Below are 15747 nucleotides of genomic sequence, written 5' to 3' on the forward strand. Positions count from 1 at the left end.
AGTCGTAGTAGTAGGAGGAAGACGATTTGGAAAAGAAGTTGTAGTACTACTAATACTACTGGAGGACTGAGAAAGGTCAGATAGGAGACCTGCCGGGTGTACAGACACCCCTCGAGGATTGGACGTAGTAGATGAGGCCAGAGGAGGACAGCAAATTGATGGGAGTCTTGTATGGTTTTCTCCCTCAGTTGATCCCCTTTTTGAAGAAGGGTCATCTGTAGAGAGAGAGCGTATTCGAAGATCTTCACAGTTTACATCTCTGAGAAGATCATTCACACGAGAATGGCTTGAAGAGCTCTGTCTACCTTTCATAGTGAGCGTTCTCTGTTGGGAGTCTTCCTCTAATCTGGTTTGATCGGAGACAGGAGTTCTTCCTCCTTCACGTAGAGAAAAAGACTGAATTTGTGAACTATGAGACACACTCGATCTTCTTCGATGCTCTGGCTCCCCATGCACTCTTGGAGTAGATGTAGATCGTCTCTTCCCTTCCACAACCTGCTTCGGGGGACTGTCCCTGGAGTCCTTCGCAGTCGCAAGGGACCTTTTCTGTCCATCGGTTATCTGATCAACGCTTTCTACACTATAGAACATCTGGCGAGTATCATTCCCAAGAGAAGTGGCTTCACTTCCATCTTCCCCCTTCATAGCACCCCGTTGTTCCTCCTTCTTCAGACTTGACGAGGAGGTTGGAGAAGACTGTATGATGATCCCTCGCCCTGACGTAGATAAGGATGATGATTCTCCCCCTTTACTATTTTCTCCTTCTTCTTCTCCTGAGACTTGAAGAAGATGTTTCGAATTTCTTGTGGAACTTCCTTCTCCGACCCCTCCCAGATCTCCTTTCAATGGGGGAATAAGATCTCCTCCTCCTCCTGCTTTCAAACGACTTAGAAAGACAGCCGCAACATCGGACGTCTTGGAAGAACTCGAGATAGCAGAGGCAATCGATTGCCTTTCAGAACCCGTACAGACATACGGAGACGAAGGGAAGAACACGCCCTGACTCAGCTGTTGGTGTTGTTGCGGTGTATCTACACCTGACTGCCCCCCCCCATGTCTTCCTCCTGCAGAGGAGGACAAGAAACCAGCAGCGCTTGTCCCTGGAATAGGAGAAGGAATAAAAGATCTATAAGAAGAGCGCTTCGAATGGAGAGAACCGGAAAGAACAGACTTAGAAGAAAGAGAAGAAGTTGTTGAATTACGAAGAGAGGATGTTCCCGGAGTTAAGCCTAGAAACCCACTACGCAGAGATACCGAAGACTGAGTGTGATCTCCTGGATCACCTGGTAGATAAGAGACAGGTGTATAGATATCAAAGTATTCGGGAGACGGAAGTACCATACCACCGCCATCTGGCCTCGCTTTTAGAAGCAATGCTGTAGAACTTCTAGCAACGTCTCCTGTCGTACATTGAGAAGGTGTCCTAGTAGAATGAGATACCGGCATGCGTTGTTGTCGATGAGAGGAGAAAGAAGAAGAGTGAGAAGAAGTATGAGCCGGAGGTGTAAAGGATTGAGAATTTAAGGAGGAAGAAAGGCCTCCTCCAGGGAGGAGGGTGGGTACAGGGGAAGGTGAGAGGTGACTACCTGGCGAAGAAGAAGAAGACTGACAATAGCGAGCAAGAAGTTCACCTATAGCTTGGTCAGCTTCTACAGAGAGAGAAGAAGGGCTTCGACCTTCAAGATAGGAATGAGGGGGCGAAGAGGCTGATGGTGAGAGAATAGAAGAAGAACTCTTTGGAATTCCCTTTGACTGTCTTGTATCAGGATAGATAGGAGAAGAGGAAGACTTCGGAGACACCTGGATGCCTGGAGGGACAGAAGACAGTGAAGAATCGAGGTAAGGAGGCTGAGTCTCGGATTGTGAATGAGAAGAGGAAGAAGATTCCAGAGAACTTTGACGGTTAGGAACATGCTGAGAAGACAATCTCCGAGGAGAAGAAGAACTCTCTAGAATGGTTGAGGTCTTATCATTCTTAGAGTCAGTTTTGCTGGGAGAACCTAAGAGAGGAAGAGAAGAATGAGAAGAAGACGGCTCTTCTTCTGTGATAACATGGGAAGAAGACGATCCTTGGTCAGTTAGTTCGGTGGTGGATGAGAGAGGCAAGACAGAGTGATATATGCCTACTGAAGAAGATGAATGAGATGAAGACATCGAAGAGTCTAAAGAAGAAGTTGCAGCAGAAGAAAAAGAAGATGACGATGAGACAATCCCAGAAGATGCCGAGATACTCCTATCAAGCTGTGTGTTCGAGTTCTCCCTTCTTGTCGAGGGAAGAGTTTTCGTGGTGGTTCTATCGGATACAGAGCCGTCCTCGTCATTCTCTTCTAGGGGGGTTTGTAGAGGTGCTGAAGATTCCTGTGTGTTCACAGAAGTTTCCAAAGGCGAGAAAACCTCTGTGCCGTAACAAGAAGAAAAGCCTTCCGAAACAGGCTCAATAGCTTGGGTCTCACCAGTTTCCTGAACTCTGGCATCCCCGCCCCCTCTTGGAGAAACTTGGACGTCGGGAACCTCCTCCATCCTTCTTTCTGCCAGAGAAACACTGCCGGGGCAAAGGAGAGAAATGCTAGCTAAGACGTCTAAGAAGACATCTGTCCCTTAGCTCCCGGGTTCTCACTTTCCAGTCCTTGAATCAGATGGCCGACCAGCCGGAAGCAGCAGGTTTCACAGGAGGAAGAAAAACCGTTAGAGGGACAGGGGGGGGGTGTTAGAGCGGGTACAAAAGGAGCAAACAACACTCCTGCCTGCAGTAGCAAGGTTTGGAAGCAAGAAAGTAATCCAGAAAAACACGGAAGCAGAGGAGATAAGGGATTAGCGCCTCCTTAAATGAAGAAATCTCGCCACATTACGTGCTGCTTCTCCGGGGGTCGGGTTCCATGATGAATGATGGAGGGTACGACTGAACCGACTTATAAGACTTTGGTGAATGCGATAGAAGATAGGAATACCTAGAGAGAGATGTTAAGTTAAAAAAAGGAAAGGCATCGAAGCTTTCATAACGGTTCTACTCATGAAACGACAATTCCATGAAGAAGACACAAGACACCCGCGCCCGCCTCCGCGGCACACATCGCGTGTTGACGGGCAAAGACAGTGCAAGAGTCGAAGAGTAGGCTGCTTGATGCTGGTTGTTTTTGAATGACCGACCCGTTCTACTACTACTACTACGGTTACGACACTCGAGGCAGTTTCCCTTGGAACAGCAGATAAGAAGAGATATGTAGAACTTCCACCTCTACTGCCATAGAGATAGAGTTTCCAGGGAAAGAGAGGACACAAGGGAGAATCGCATCATTCTGTTTGACGGACCGGGGAAAACCACGGCAAGCAACACAGCAAGCCATATCAACCTTCCCCCCCTCAAACTGTGTTCAATGGATGCGCCACCTCTCGCTCCGTCTGATGACCGCTTTCGAGCGGCGTACGGAGATTTGGACGGGCAGCGTAAACAATTTGGCTCTTCAGAGTCAGCAACATATGTTTCCCTTGTCCTGGAGCTGGAAATCTTTCAGACCAGCACGACAGCAGACTACCATGGCACACCGAGAACCACATCTGAAGAAGGGGGTCGCCAGTGTTCCCGTGGTCGGCGGCACCCTTCCCTCCTTTTGCTGGCCTAGCCTGCAGCAACTTCCACTCCCAAATGCTCCCTGTTAAAATGAGTTTGCAGTGTGGAAGCCTGCGAATGCTTCAGTCTCGGCAAGCCGTACAAACCGTGTTTCGTCTCTGCGGTTGAATAAAGAACACCGCGGAACTGAAGTGCTGTCTTCTAAGGGGAGCAAATTCGTAGTGAAGGAAAACGCTCCGCTCTGTCGGTCTCGTTTACACTTCTCGTGTACGCAGTGTGCCCCAGCCGAACTCTGCTAGTCGGAGTTCCAGGGGAGGCACCACACGCCACATCCTCGGCAGGTCAGCGGATTCTAAGAGAACGTCGTACCTCTGTAACAATACCACTTCCGGAAATGCCCGTGATTCCCCGCATTAGCACGATTCCTCCAACTAAAACCGACGGTTAAAAGGCCTGAAGTCGGTTTGCGCGATTTCGGGATCGACTGCTGAGCTCACTCCCTGAGACCTAGGATTCAGGGCTTGCAAACAGGTGTGAGGTTGGGGCCCTACAGTGAAAATGGCCCGTTGGACCAAGTGTACAACCTGCCTGATACATGCGGGGTAGAAATGGCGTTTTACCTCAAAACAACTTCCACTAGTACCCTTGCTCACCACATGCTGTCCACAGCTTTCCGAACTCCATGCCTTGATTTGGTTGGAAGCCCGCGTGCGGTTAGTCAAACAAGAAGCGCCGCAACCGCGTCACCCAGGAAAACACGTATCACTCGCACTTGCTTGCGCCGGCTCACTGTGACTCAAGCTGTACTGCACCCAAGTGTCTAAGGCAGGGCCTGGTACGGGTGCTCTACATGACAGCAATAACCTACTCTTATTGGTGTGGGCTTGGCAGACCTCGGCGAGAAAGCACCTGGTTCGAAGAGCTGTGGTGCCTCTATCAGGAAAGGAAAATGATATGTGAGCGGGAGTCGGGCTCTGTAGTGCTCCCTCGGACTGTAGGACGGGATATTGGTTACCGCAGGCGTCGAAAATTCACGTGACATGCACCTCGCTGCAACTGCTGCCTGGTGGCAGTGGGGCAGCGACTGCCTACGGGGTACCGCTCCGCTTGACTCTTTTGACGCCATTCCGGATTTTCACACAGAGTTTTCTGAACAGTCAGTAGCTCATCGCACTAGTACCACATGTTACTCGCTCCTCATTTCGACGCGAACAGGGCCGCCTGTCCCAGCGGTCAGCCGACGGGAGTCCCATTTCGAGCGTGTAACCAGCAGAACGCTCCTTTCAAAGACGAACTGAATCACCTGCCTTCAAAGACGCCAGAGACTTCTTGAATGAATCAGGTTTATACCTGGTTCCCGCGACTCCCTATTTCTGTCGTACCGGGACCACGGGCGCTTACCAATATCTGTCACCTTCAAGCCAACCGTGCGTTCTACTTCTGTTTGCTAGCTAATCTTCTTCGCATCCGGCCACTTGCCTGATCAAGGGGGGAAGTTTCTGCCTGCTGTCACTCGTGAGCCGCAGCGTCCGCAAGTGTAGCCTGTGCAGCAAGGGGTACTGTAGGGACGGTTCGTATATCGGTCAAGCAGGGAAATGGCGAGGCAGCTCGGCCCACGGGGTGTCGCGTTCGTCGCCCTGAGTCTAGCCGTATTCTGTAGGCTCTTCGTGCAGTTGTCAGTTCTTGCTGCCCCGCAAGGCCAGCCAGACTACTCGATTGTCATTCCCATTGACGGCATTCCCCGCGATGATCGGTACGATTTCTGGCTCGAAGGCGATGATACGTTCCAGATTGTCGATAAGAGTCCAGGGTTTTCCGCAATAATAGAGCCGCCGACCTTTTCTCAAGAGGCCTATGCGTATTCCAGTCCGGACTGTGACCTTACAAAGAAGATCGAATACAAACAGGAATTTTCTCATGCCAAGGAAGGACACACTTTCTGGAAGCGAGACCTGGAGCGAGATGCACTCGATGGGAGGAAGTATACTTTCACGATGCCACCACCAGAAGACCTGTTAGATATGGTCGAATTCTGTCTCGTCATAACAGCTCCGAGTAAAGCGAGGGATCCGGACGATCCTAACGTTGTCTTTAGGCGGCGCCTTCAGGACATTGAATCTTTCGACGCAACTGAGCACAGCCTAACGGTTGTTATCCACGCTGGTTCGCAAACGCTGAGCGTAAGCGCTTTGGTATTTTTCCTGACAGGCCTCGTCTTTGTGCTGACGAGTTCATAGCACGTGGAACGTCACGCCGTGTGACCGTGGTGACAGTGACAAACCTCCCTCTCTCAAACTGCATATGATTACCGCGGCTACAGTATGTGGGAAGTAACTGACCAGCACACGGCACTGTTGGTAGTCTGATGATACGGAGACGCTCTCCGCACTCCTTGAGTTCTGTGAAGGGCATACCTTTCTGAATTAGAGACCCTGGGTCCATCTCTGACAAATTTCCGAAACGCGGACGGGGTGGTGCGAGAGCGTGCTAGCTGTGCAGCTTGATAGAAAGAGGAGTCCGGAGTCCGACGAACTTGACATAGAAAAACTGTGCGGAGACGCAGTACGCGTCGTTGTCACTCGTTGTCTGACCTGCGTGGTGTACTTGTACATGTGTTGGAGAAGTACTACAGATCTGTAAGTGTGGCTCCACACACGGACTCAGCGGCGGTTACCGGCAGAGCGCAATGACGGGAAGAACTGAGAGCTTCGAGTGTGAGCCAACGTACCAAACTTCAGCTTAGACGACCGGAAGACCGCTGGTACAAGGCATGCTTGCTTAGGTGACGAGCCACTTCAGTCAAGTAGTCTCGCCTTTAGAGCGGAAGCAGAAAAAAGGAACTTCATGCAAGGCACTGCAGCTGCGCTAGTCCTTTTCCACACTTTCGGGCCACGAAACGGAGACAATATCCGATACAGGCTGCCTTCCGTCTGCAAGCCACAATGCCGCTACGCAGTCTGAAACACGGAGTCAGTCCATGTAAATCAGCGAGCAGTTATTTCTACCGGTGCCTCCTGGGGACGCTCTGGCCAGCCCAACCAGCGCCAGCAAGATAAGCGAAACAAACAGCCCTCGGCTCCCGGGCCGGCATGCCGGTGACGTGCCGCGGGGTGTATCAGAAAAGAAATTGCGACTCTACTCTTGTGAAAGCCGCAGGAGGTGACACTGCGATCCTGAACTGTTGCTGACTTGTAGCTAAGGTGATTCTCTAGGAGTTCACCTCTCTGTGTGCTACCGGTCCACAGAAGTTTCTTCAGGTTGTCGCCACCCACCAACCACCCGGACAAGGTCTTCGCGAGCTCAGCGACTATCTTGGGTTCTAGGCGAGAAAGAACTATACTACCCGGAAAAAGCTCGGGAGGGAAATTTTGTTTTACTGGCTTTGAGAACATGAACACTACTTCAGTCCAGGCACTGGACAGATTTTTTAGAGACAGAGTGTCTGAGGGACGTTTGCCTGAGCTGAGGTGACATCGGATCCATGCCCAGTTTGTCACTTTACTGGGCTAGACGAAAGCAGCCCAAGGTGTTTCTGAACAGTCACGGTCAACGCGCTACAGAACCCGCCCAGGTATTTTCTGCGGGGCAGCCTCCTTCAAGTATTGGTAGTTACCCTGTCGTAGTTCCTGCTGGTTTCACCAACATTTCAAAAAAGCATGGCACAGACTTGTCTGTGGAAGCCAAAACTTGGACTCCAATATCAAAGATGTAGAGCCCTCGATGCTTTCCCCTTGTGTGTAGCGTGCCCGGCATTTGGAACGCAATCTTTCCACTTCCATAGAAGGATGGGGCTCCGCTGTTCGTCGCTGGCTTGCTGGAAGTAGCGGTGAGGACGTGTGAGACCGGTCCATAGACTCGAGTTTTTGGGGCCGACTCGCTCGGCTTCCTTTAGTCAGTTCAGCGTGTCTTGTGACCCCGTAACCTCGCTTAGGTGGATGAGCCGGGGCTGTATAGCGCTCATATGCGTGTGCCTGAATCTATATCGGAGAAAGTTGTGGAGTGATGAAGACAACCGAGAGACCTGAGGCGCTTAGAAGAAGTGATACGTGGAAGAGAGAGAAAAGGTTTAGACAGGGAGTCTAACAGGCCGTACGACGGTGCCTTGCTGCGGCTAGCTAGCACCTCTCGGCGTGCAGATTGTTGTGTGAGTGTGACAGTGGGACATAACACAAGAAGAGTGAACCAGAGTTCTCCCATCCAGGCTCGCGTTCCTTCATCTTCATACCGTGTTAAATGTCGACATCTAGGGTAGTCAGTCAATCAATCGGTGAATCGCGGATTCGTTGAGGGTTGGTCAGACGAACGGAGAGAAGCTGTCCAGGGCCCCATCCATCGACAGCAGCTAAGCCACGGCTAACCGTGGCTCCGTGGCAACTCGACTTTTCCCGCTCTGCGTCCGTCCATTTCTCCACTATTTTCCTGTTCTTTCGTATCAAGTAGCTTACTTTACGGCTTCGCTCACTTTTCTGGACAGCTTTCCGTCCCTAGACCACAGGTCTTTGCAAACTTTTCTTCGCTTCGAGCCACATCACAGAAGTTTCCCCCGCTACATCTTCATCGGGGACGTTTCATGCGCATCAGCTAGGGCGTAGTGTCGTCGTGCCTTCTCTGTTCTGCTTTTCTCTGTTGCCCGGTTTACAAGGAATCCTTGAGTTCAAAAGAAGCTTCCTAGTATTCTCTGTTACGTGTTGTCATACCATCTTCATCCGTGTGAAGCTGAGCCCTTGCTGCCAAAGTCAATGTTCTCGTCTTGCTGTACTAAAGGTACGTCGAGTGTATGCGCAGCTCGACGGGCTCTTTTCTTTTTTCGCAGGCGCTTCTTGTCCATCATCTATTGAGTTGTCCGGTGTCTTCTTTTCCAGCGAATCACTCCGCTGCTGTCATCTCCGGAAAAATGTTTTCCTCTCGTGTTAACATTCCTTTCTGTCGGACGGCGGCCTCCGGAGGTTTCAGCTGCTGTACACGACACATGTCTTCTTCATTCATCACGAGAAAGACAGGCACGTTACACTTCCTCACGTTGGCTCCAGCTGTTTCTACTTAACGGCCCGTCCTTAAGTTTGGTTAAAGTTCACCTTTAGGTTCCCGTGGGGGTGTCTGCTTTTTCCATGTGTCGGCGCAGACGCCCGAACTTTGGCTCTGGTAAATACCTCCGTCCGTTTGACGTTGACATCCCTTGCCTTTACGCCGATATCTTTTTCCTTTCTCTATCCAGGGGCTCTCCTTTATGGTCCCTGGGGCCTCAGAAACAGGTTGCCTTGGTATCTATCAGCCAGAGGATACCTGGAAAGTGTTCTTTTCTGTTTATGTTTCAGATCTTCTTAACAAGTCCTTCCGTTTGAGTAGCTTCCTTTCGTATTTCCTTCTCCTTCTCCCCTGAGTTCTGCCCTATCCTTTTCTTGAATGTCTTTTCCGGATCCCAGTCTCCTGCCACTCCAAAGAGTTGTTCTTTGCGATAGTGGCTGTTCCTCATTTCACTCATTGCATGTCCCCACCACCTCTTGCTTTCTCAAGATCACCACCTCCATTTCAAAGTATGAATATCGTTTGCAAACCCGCTTCTTTTTTGCCTTTTTCCTCTTTCCACCTCTCTCCTTCTGTCTCAAGATATCTGTAAGAGTGTGTACATGTATGACGCCTGTCCTTCCTTCTTCTTCTTCTATCGCTATCATTCTTCTTCTTCTTCTTCACGATGATGTACACACTATCCCCTCATCGCGAAGACCCACCAATCCAGTTTCCTTATCCCTTCAGTAGTCCACCTCGGTCTCTTCCTGATCCTCCTCCCGGGAAAGAACGTGAGGTAGAGGATCCATTGAAGAGAGGCCCAGGTTCTCATGGCGTTTTAGAATGGCTAATTGATGCGAAGAATAACTTACGTCACCGACCTGACCCTCAGCTGGGTCGAACTATAGGAGGACGTGTTTTATCAGCGAATGACGCTAGATTGGCATCTTCTGAAGCACACAAGAAAGCTTCTTCTTCTGATACGGATGAAGAAGAGAGGAAGAGAAGGAAGGAATGGATGGCTCTTAGGAGAGCTCATCAATTAGAATTGCGACAGCAAATACGACGTCGATATGAACAGATAGAAACAGAGAAATCCCCTCCAAGTCAAGATGGATGCCGATCCGACGATTCTTTCTCTTCTCAAAGAGGAGGGAGAAGAGGTGATTTGCACCAGTCTAGTCATAGAAGCCGAGCGATAGGGGGAGGACAGCCTCCAAGGACTCATCATAAAGGATGTGGAACGTCTGACGGATTAGGAGGAGGGAGAGGAGGTCATAAGGAGGAAGATGATGGTGACGGAGGAGCCATTCCTCAGGATCCCACAGCCATGTCTTTAGCCCATTTCTTGAAGAAGAACGCCCAGCAATTGAGGGATATCCACCTTCGTAGACATCGTAGATGTAGACGTCGATATTCCCATGAGTCTTCTTCAAGACAAGAGGATAGTGACGATATGGCTGTAACCCGGAGGTCGCATCAAGATAGACGAGGAGGAAAGAAGGAAAGTAACCTAAATGCAGTAGAGTTGTCAACAGATCTTGAAAGGAGGAGGAGACATCATCTTTCTCTTAGAGGAAATTCTCAGAAAGAACACGAAGTTCACAAGGATTCATCTCCTACTTATAGAGGAAAGCTCTTCGTAGATAAAGGAGTAGGAGAACGACAACAAGAGGACAGTTGGTTCTCTGATAGTCATTTTGACGATTCTTCCGGTGACGAAGCTTTTGTATGTCGATTGTCAGCCCCTAGTCTCGATTCAAACGATCTTAAAGAAGAAGATCAGGATGAAAGAAAGAAAAAAAAGACATCTGGAGAGGAGAGTTTCGAAGGTCCACATGGCTGTTATGATGAGGATGATCATTACCATCATAATAGTCATGGGAATTCTCCCTCTTGTACATACAACAAGAAGAAGTGTCAAGAAGACTTTCATTCCATTTCGCCTCCTCTGTCTCCTTCTAAACATACCAGTCATGGTGTTTCTTCCCTGGATTCCTATATAAGAAAAGGAGATGGTCTTGATAAAGGGAGTGAAGGAGAAGGTGGAGCAATACGTGCACCAAGAAGACAAGCATCTATGGAAGATCATCATAGAGGAAGTCGCCTGAGACCTCCTTTGAGAGAGAATGGAGGCCGTGGAAGAGGAGAAGGAGAAGCACACCAGGCCCCTGATGAGACTTCACACGGGCAATCAGAAGACTCCACCTCATCTAAAGATGAACGGAGTATAAGCCGATGGTCGGAAGAATCTGAAGGAGATAAAAACTTCGGGAGAATTCCCGTCTCTCCGTTAAATCCTTCCTATGTATCTGATGGCGGTTCTCAAACGGAGATTCATCGGAACAGCATCGATCTCCATCGTCAGAAATGCTCTCCTCGTCCGCCTCCTTCCAATGGGGGTGTCGCGAGACGTGTCTCCAACTCTCCGACTTCTTCTCACTCATCATGCATCTCTTCTTCTTCTTCTCCACCCTTGGTCCCTATAGATGGACGAAGCGGGGGGGAGAGTGAGAAGGAAGAGAGTCCATGGTATAGAGACGGAGCGAGTCATACATCATGCCCTTCTTCTTCTTTCTCTTCATCTTCTTATGATAAACGTCCTAGTGATGCTAAGAAGCAGATAAGACATCCTTTTCGTCATCTATGTCCGAATGAGAGCATTCCAGGCTCGACTTCTACTTCTCAGAGAGTTGACAAGAGCATGAAGCCTTTTGTTTCTAGTCAGGCAAAGAGAGGAAGCTTTGGATCAGGAGGCATCGCAGGTTGTCTAGTGGATGACCTTGCACCTCAATCACCTCTTCCTCGTGGCTCCAATCGAAAGAAGAGAGAAAAGAAATCTCTGACAGGTCTCTTTGCTTTAGATCCGAGACATCTCAATCTAACTTCATCATCGCCAACGACAAGTTCAGGTGTATATGCACCTCTCTCTTCTCCATCTCATGATGGACATGCAGGTGGGGATGGTCGAATCTCTTCATCTAACTCTTATCATCCTATTCCTTCTTCTTCTTCTTCTCTTTCCCCGTCACGACGCGCGCATGCCCCCCTGTTTCCTCGTATATCCACTACGACTTCGTCATCGACGTCTCAGCATTTCTCAAGATCGACACCTCCATGTGTCTCTTTTCCTCACCCCTCCAATCAGCGAACGTCGACAACCTCTTCCTCCTCTTCCTCCTCTTCATCTTTCTTCTCTCCACCTTCTATGTCTCCTCCTTCTCCAGCTCATCCATCATCTCTCTTTTATCCTTGTTCTTCTCCTTCTCCTTCTTCTTCTTCTCCTCCTCCTTCTTCTACTTTGACAAGACATCCTTCTCTTATCCCCACAAGAACCTCGGACTTTACGGATCCCCTAGGAGGGGCCGGCAATGCGGGGATAGGAATGGGAGGCGAGGTCTTTGGTGAAGATCTATCTTCTTCACCTGGCTTCAGCCACTTGGGCTTTGCATCTTCTTCTTTTCCCGTCTCTTTCCCTCATAACGATCAGCACCTAGGCAATTATTTCAATCATTCTTTCCCGTTATCTCCGCATACACGTCGCGTGTCACTTCCAGAGTTTTCCCGACTGAAGGATCAAGGAGGGACCTCTCACTTGCATGCGGCCTGTAGTAGTAGTAATAGTCCGACCAATAAGAAGAATCCGCCTTATAGTCTGAAAGATCTCCCTGATAGCCCGGGACCCCAGAAACTTCCATACCGACCAGCCAGTAGTAAAATTAGAAGAGATACACAAAGCCCTGACAGACGAAGGGGGGGGAATTTCCATCATCGTAGTCATAGAGAAAGAAAGAAAGGTAGAGAACATAGTCAGAAACGATCAAGTTCTAAAGGTGCAAGGAAAGACAGGGAAGAGAGAAGAGACTTGACACCTCAAGAAATCAGTGAAAGAGATTCTCATAGGCAAGAATACCATCAGCATGAGTATAAGAATCCTTATCTCTCTCTTCATAGAGGGAGAGATAGCTATCCTTCTTCTTCTTTTTATTCTCCCTCTCCATCTCCTTTGGTCGAGATTTCTAAGAATCGAAGGACAGCTTCACCAGATGAAGATGATAGACTGAACGTTACCTCGTCGTTATCTGCTCCTTCACGAGATTTTGAGAAGAAGACTTTCATAAAAGGCGAAGAAGAAGAGAAAGAGAAAGAGAAAGAATCTCTTTCGCATGAGGATGAGGAGAGAGAAAGGATAAGCAGAAGAAGAAATGCCCAATCATCCCGGAGACAGTTGTTGAAGTCGATACTTGAAGAGACAGAAAGAGAAGAAGAAGAAGAAAATTACGGTAGGAGATGCTCTACTAAGGGGGAAGATCAAGGAGGTCGGGAGAAGAAGAGAGAGAAAGAGAAAGAAAAAGACGGACCCTTGTCTTCTCGTCTTCCTGGATCTAGTAGGGAGAAGGGACTCCCTCCTTTGTTTCTCTCTCATCGAGGAATTCCAGGAAGAGGAGAAGAAGAAGAAAGAGAAAGAGAAGAAGATGAAGATAGAGAAGAGGAAGAAGAAGGAGAGATAAAGATAAGAATACGAAATTATAATAGTGATGATCCTGATGACTGCTTTTCACTTGAAGAAGAGAAAGAAAGAGAAGAGGAAAAAGAAGAAGACGAAGAAAAGGACCAAGAAAGGGAGATACGAGCAACTCCCCATCACTTTTCTCAACAGCGTGGTTGGCTCGGCGGTTCTGAAGGGCGATTCCTCGATAAGAAGAAGTGTCATGAAGATAAGCCATTGCTGTTCCTATCACCTCATATCACAAGAGTGGATGAAGAGCCAGGAAGAAGAAGAGGAAGAAGACATCTCTCTTCCTTCCTCTCTTCGGATGAAGGAGATAGTCAAGAGAGAGAAAGGACACCTGCCTCGTATCGTTTTATCCAGCCGAGAGATAGCGATGAAGAAGAGGAAGAGGAAGAAGAAGAAGACGTTCATAATCATGAATCCTCGAGCTCTTCTTCTTCTCCTCCTCCCTTTCCTTCCAGTCTTCCGCCCCAATGCGTCGTTCCTAGGGAAGAAAAAGGAGAAAGAGAAGAAGAAGGAGAAGAGAGAACTTCTGTACGTCTAGAAAGCAAACACCCGTCATGTAGCATCTATGATAGAGAACATGCGACGGATCGTATGATAAGACCACTATTGAAAGATAGTCATGGAATTCCTCATGGATACAACTATCCTGTATTGAAGAGCGATGTCTCGTCTCCCTCCTCCTCAAGTAGCCCCTCTGCGATAGCGACTCGACAAAGACGTCTTCTTTATCTTCTCAAAGGTAGAAGAGGAGACGGGGGAGACACTTTCAGATCTTCTTCTTCTGCTTCTTCTCCTTCTATGTCTACAGGGCATCATAGACCCTCTCCTTTAGGAAGAAGAGAAGGTTGGAAGAAACAAGAAGAAGATGAAGATGAAGAAGGAAGAATTCATTCGTTAAGAGAGGAAGATCGAAGCTCTTCAAATGACTCGGCATTCTGTGGGTGGCTCATGTCTCCTTGTTCTAGTATTGAAGGGACAGGCCAGGTCCCTCCTCATCCTCTCTTTTCTTCGACAGCGTCTTTCTCTTCTTTTCCCCATTCCTCTTCTTCTTCTTCTTCATTGCCTTCTTTTCTTAGAAATACCATTCATCCTCTCCAGGTAGAAACGACAAGCACAACCCCATCCTCTTCCTTAACGACCGCTTCTTCTCTCCCGTCGATCTCTTCTTCTTCGTCGTCAGCCGTTGCCACTAATAATGATAGGAAGAGACGAGACAAGGGGAGAGAAGGAAGCGGGGGGATGATCTTAGCATGGAGTTCTCCCTATGAAAAGAATGGATGAAAAGAGATCGAGAAGATCGTGTTTGAAGGACCTGAAGAAGAAGACACGAAGACAGACAGGAAATGAAAAGAAGGATGGATTCGAGAGAAGCAAGAGAGAAGAATTATTCTGCTTGTAGAAGGAGAGATAGAAGATGCTTACCAACACAGGAGTGAAGGGGGAGAGAGTGAATAAGTGAGAGAAGAAACGAGAAGAGAGAGAATGAAGGATAAGGAAGAAGTGAGAAGAAAGATAGTTAGAAGACAAATGAAGATGAAAGGATGACACAAGAAGAAAGAAAGAAAGAAAGAGAAGGGAAAGAAGGGAGATGAAAGAATACAGGATTCATAAGGAGAAAATGTGTTGGTTCATAAATTGAATGAAGTGTCTATCACGATGATCAAGAAGAAGTAAAGATGCAGAAGGGAGAAACAAGAGAAAAAACTGGGAAGTCATCTTTTTTCCTCTTCTTTTCTCTGGTGTATAGACAGTTCTTTCCTCTGGTGTATAGACAGTCCAGTTGTTTACTCGATCTGTGAAATGATTTGCTTCCTCCAGATGTCTTTTTAACAGGATCATATTAGAAGGAAGGGAAGAAGAGCGGGGGAGAAGAAGACGCAGAGGCTCTGTTTCTTTCCTCTCTCTGGATCTACATTGTCTCTCCGATGCGAACACACGAACTTACTTCACTCCAATACACACGACCCCTGATGCTTCTGGTGTACATACACTCGAAAGATGATATATCACCTGGGACACTCCTTTGAATCTGCAATCGAAAAGAAGCTCTCTCATCAAAACCAGTGCCTTAGGATGTGCAGATGTACATACACCTCATCTCTCTCGGGAACCTGCCAAGATCTATGTGTCTATGTCTTTATGTCTCACACATCGTTGAGAAGGAGAAACTAAAATCTGCCAGTCTATCATAACGTGGGCCACCTTCTCAATCCTTCACAAACTCTCTCTACATCTATTTCTATATGTACCTCTCTGTTTCGATCTCTCTCTCTATCTCATATGGAATTGACACGAAGCCTTTCTCATCTAAGAGAGGAAGAAGACCTCCAAATTCTTTTCTCTTGTGAAGACGAGCAGCACTGACACCGTACCAAGAGAGCTCTCAACCCACATCAGTTGTATAGGAAAGATTCCTTTAACGAAAGTCACGTCTTCCTTTCCTAGCCGTCGCAGTCGTTAAACATGAAGTTTCTATAGGGATGTATATACACTCAACAGGAGTGAGAAGTGTCTTGCAGTTTAGAAGTACTTGTAGGGGTGTCAAGGCTCAAGGAGACTTAATTCTCTCAAACACAAGAAACGTCCGGAGCTTTTCTTGTTTGACCTCGTCACACACCTATCTATCCTAAATCTATCCATCTATCCTAAATCT

At 48.2% G+C, this 15747-nt stretch overlaps 2 protein-coding genes across 2 annotated transcripts; one reads left to right on the plus strand and one right to left on the minus strand.

Annotated features, from left to right (window-relative positions):
- Positions 1-688: 688 nt before the first annotated feature.
- Positions 689-2983, minus strand: CSUI_006654 (uncharacterized protein; the record flags this gene model as incomplete). The annotated part of the gene is made up of 1 exon (XM_068066808.1): positions 689-2983. A coding segment is annotated over exon 1 (1830 nt), but the record flags the coding sequence as incomplete, so codon positions are not given.
- A 2180-nt stretch (positions 2984-5163) lies between these two features.
- Positions 5164-14375, plus strand: CSUI_006655 (toxoplasma gondii family a protein; the record flags this gene model as incomplete). Its single annotated transcript, XM_068066809.1, has 3 exons — positions 5164-5748; positions 8691-8710; positions 9323-14375. 3 exons carry the CDS (start codon positions 5164-5166, stop codon positions 14373-14375), a joined length of 5658 nt encoding a protein of 1885 aa, XP_067921219.1.
- Between the last annotated feature and the right edge of the window lie 1372 nt (positions 14376-15747).

The sequence above is a fragment of the Cystoisospora suis genome (genome assembly GCF_002600585.1).
Source record: "Cystoisospora suis strain Wien I chromosome Unknown contig_3398, whole genome shotgun sequence".
NCBI classification, from domain to species: domain Eukaryota; phylum Apicomplexa; class Conoidasida; order Eucoccidiorida; family Sarcocystidae; genus Cystoisospora; species Cystoisospora suis.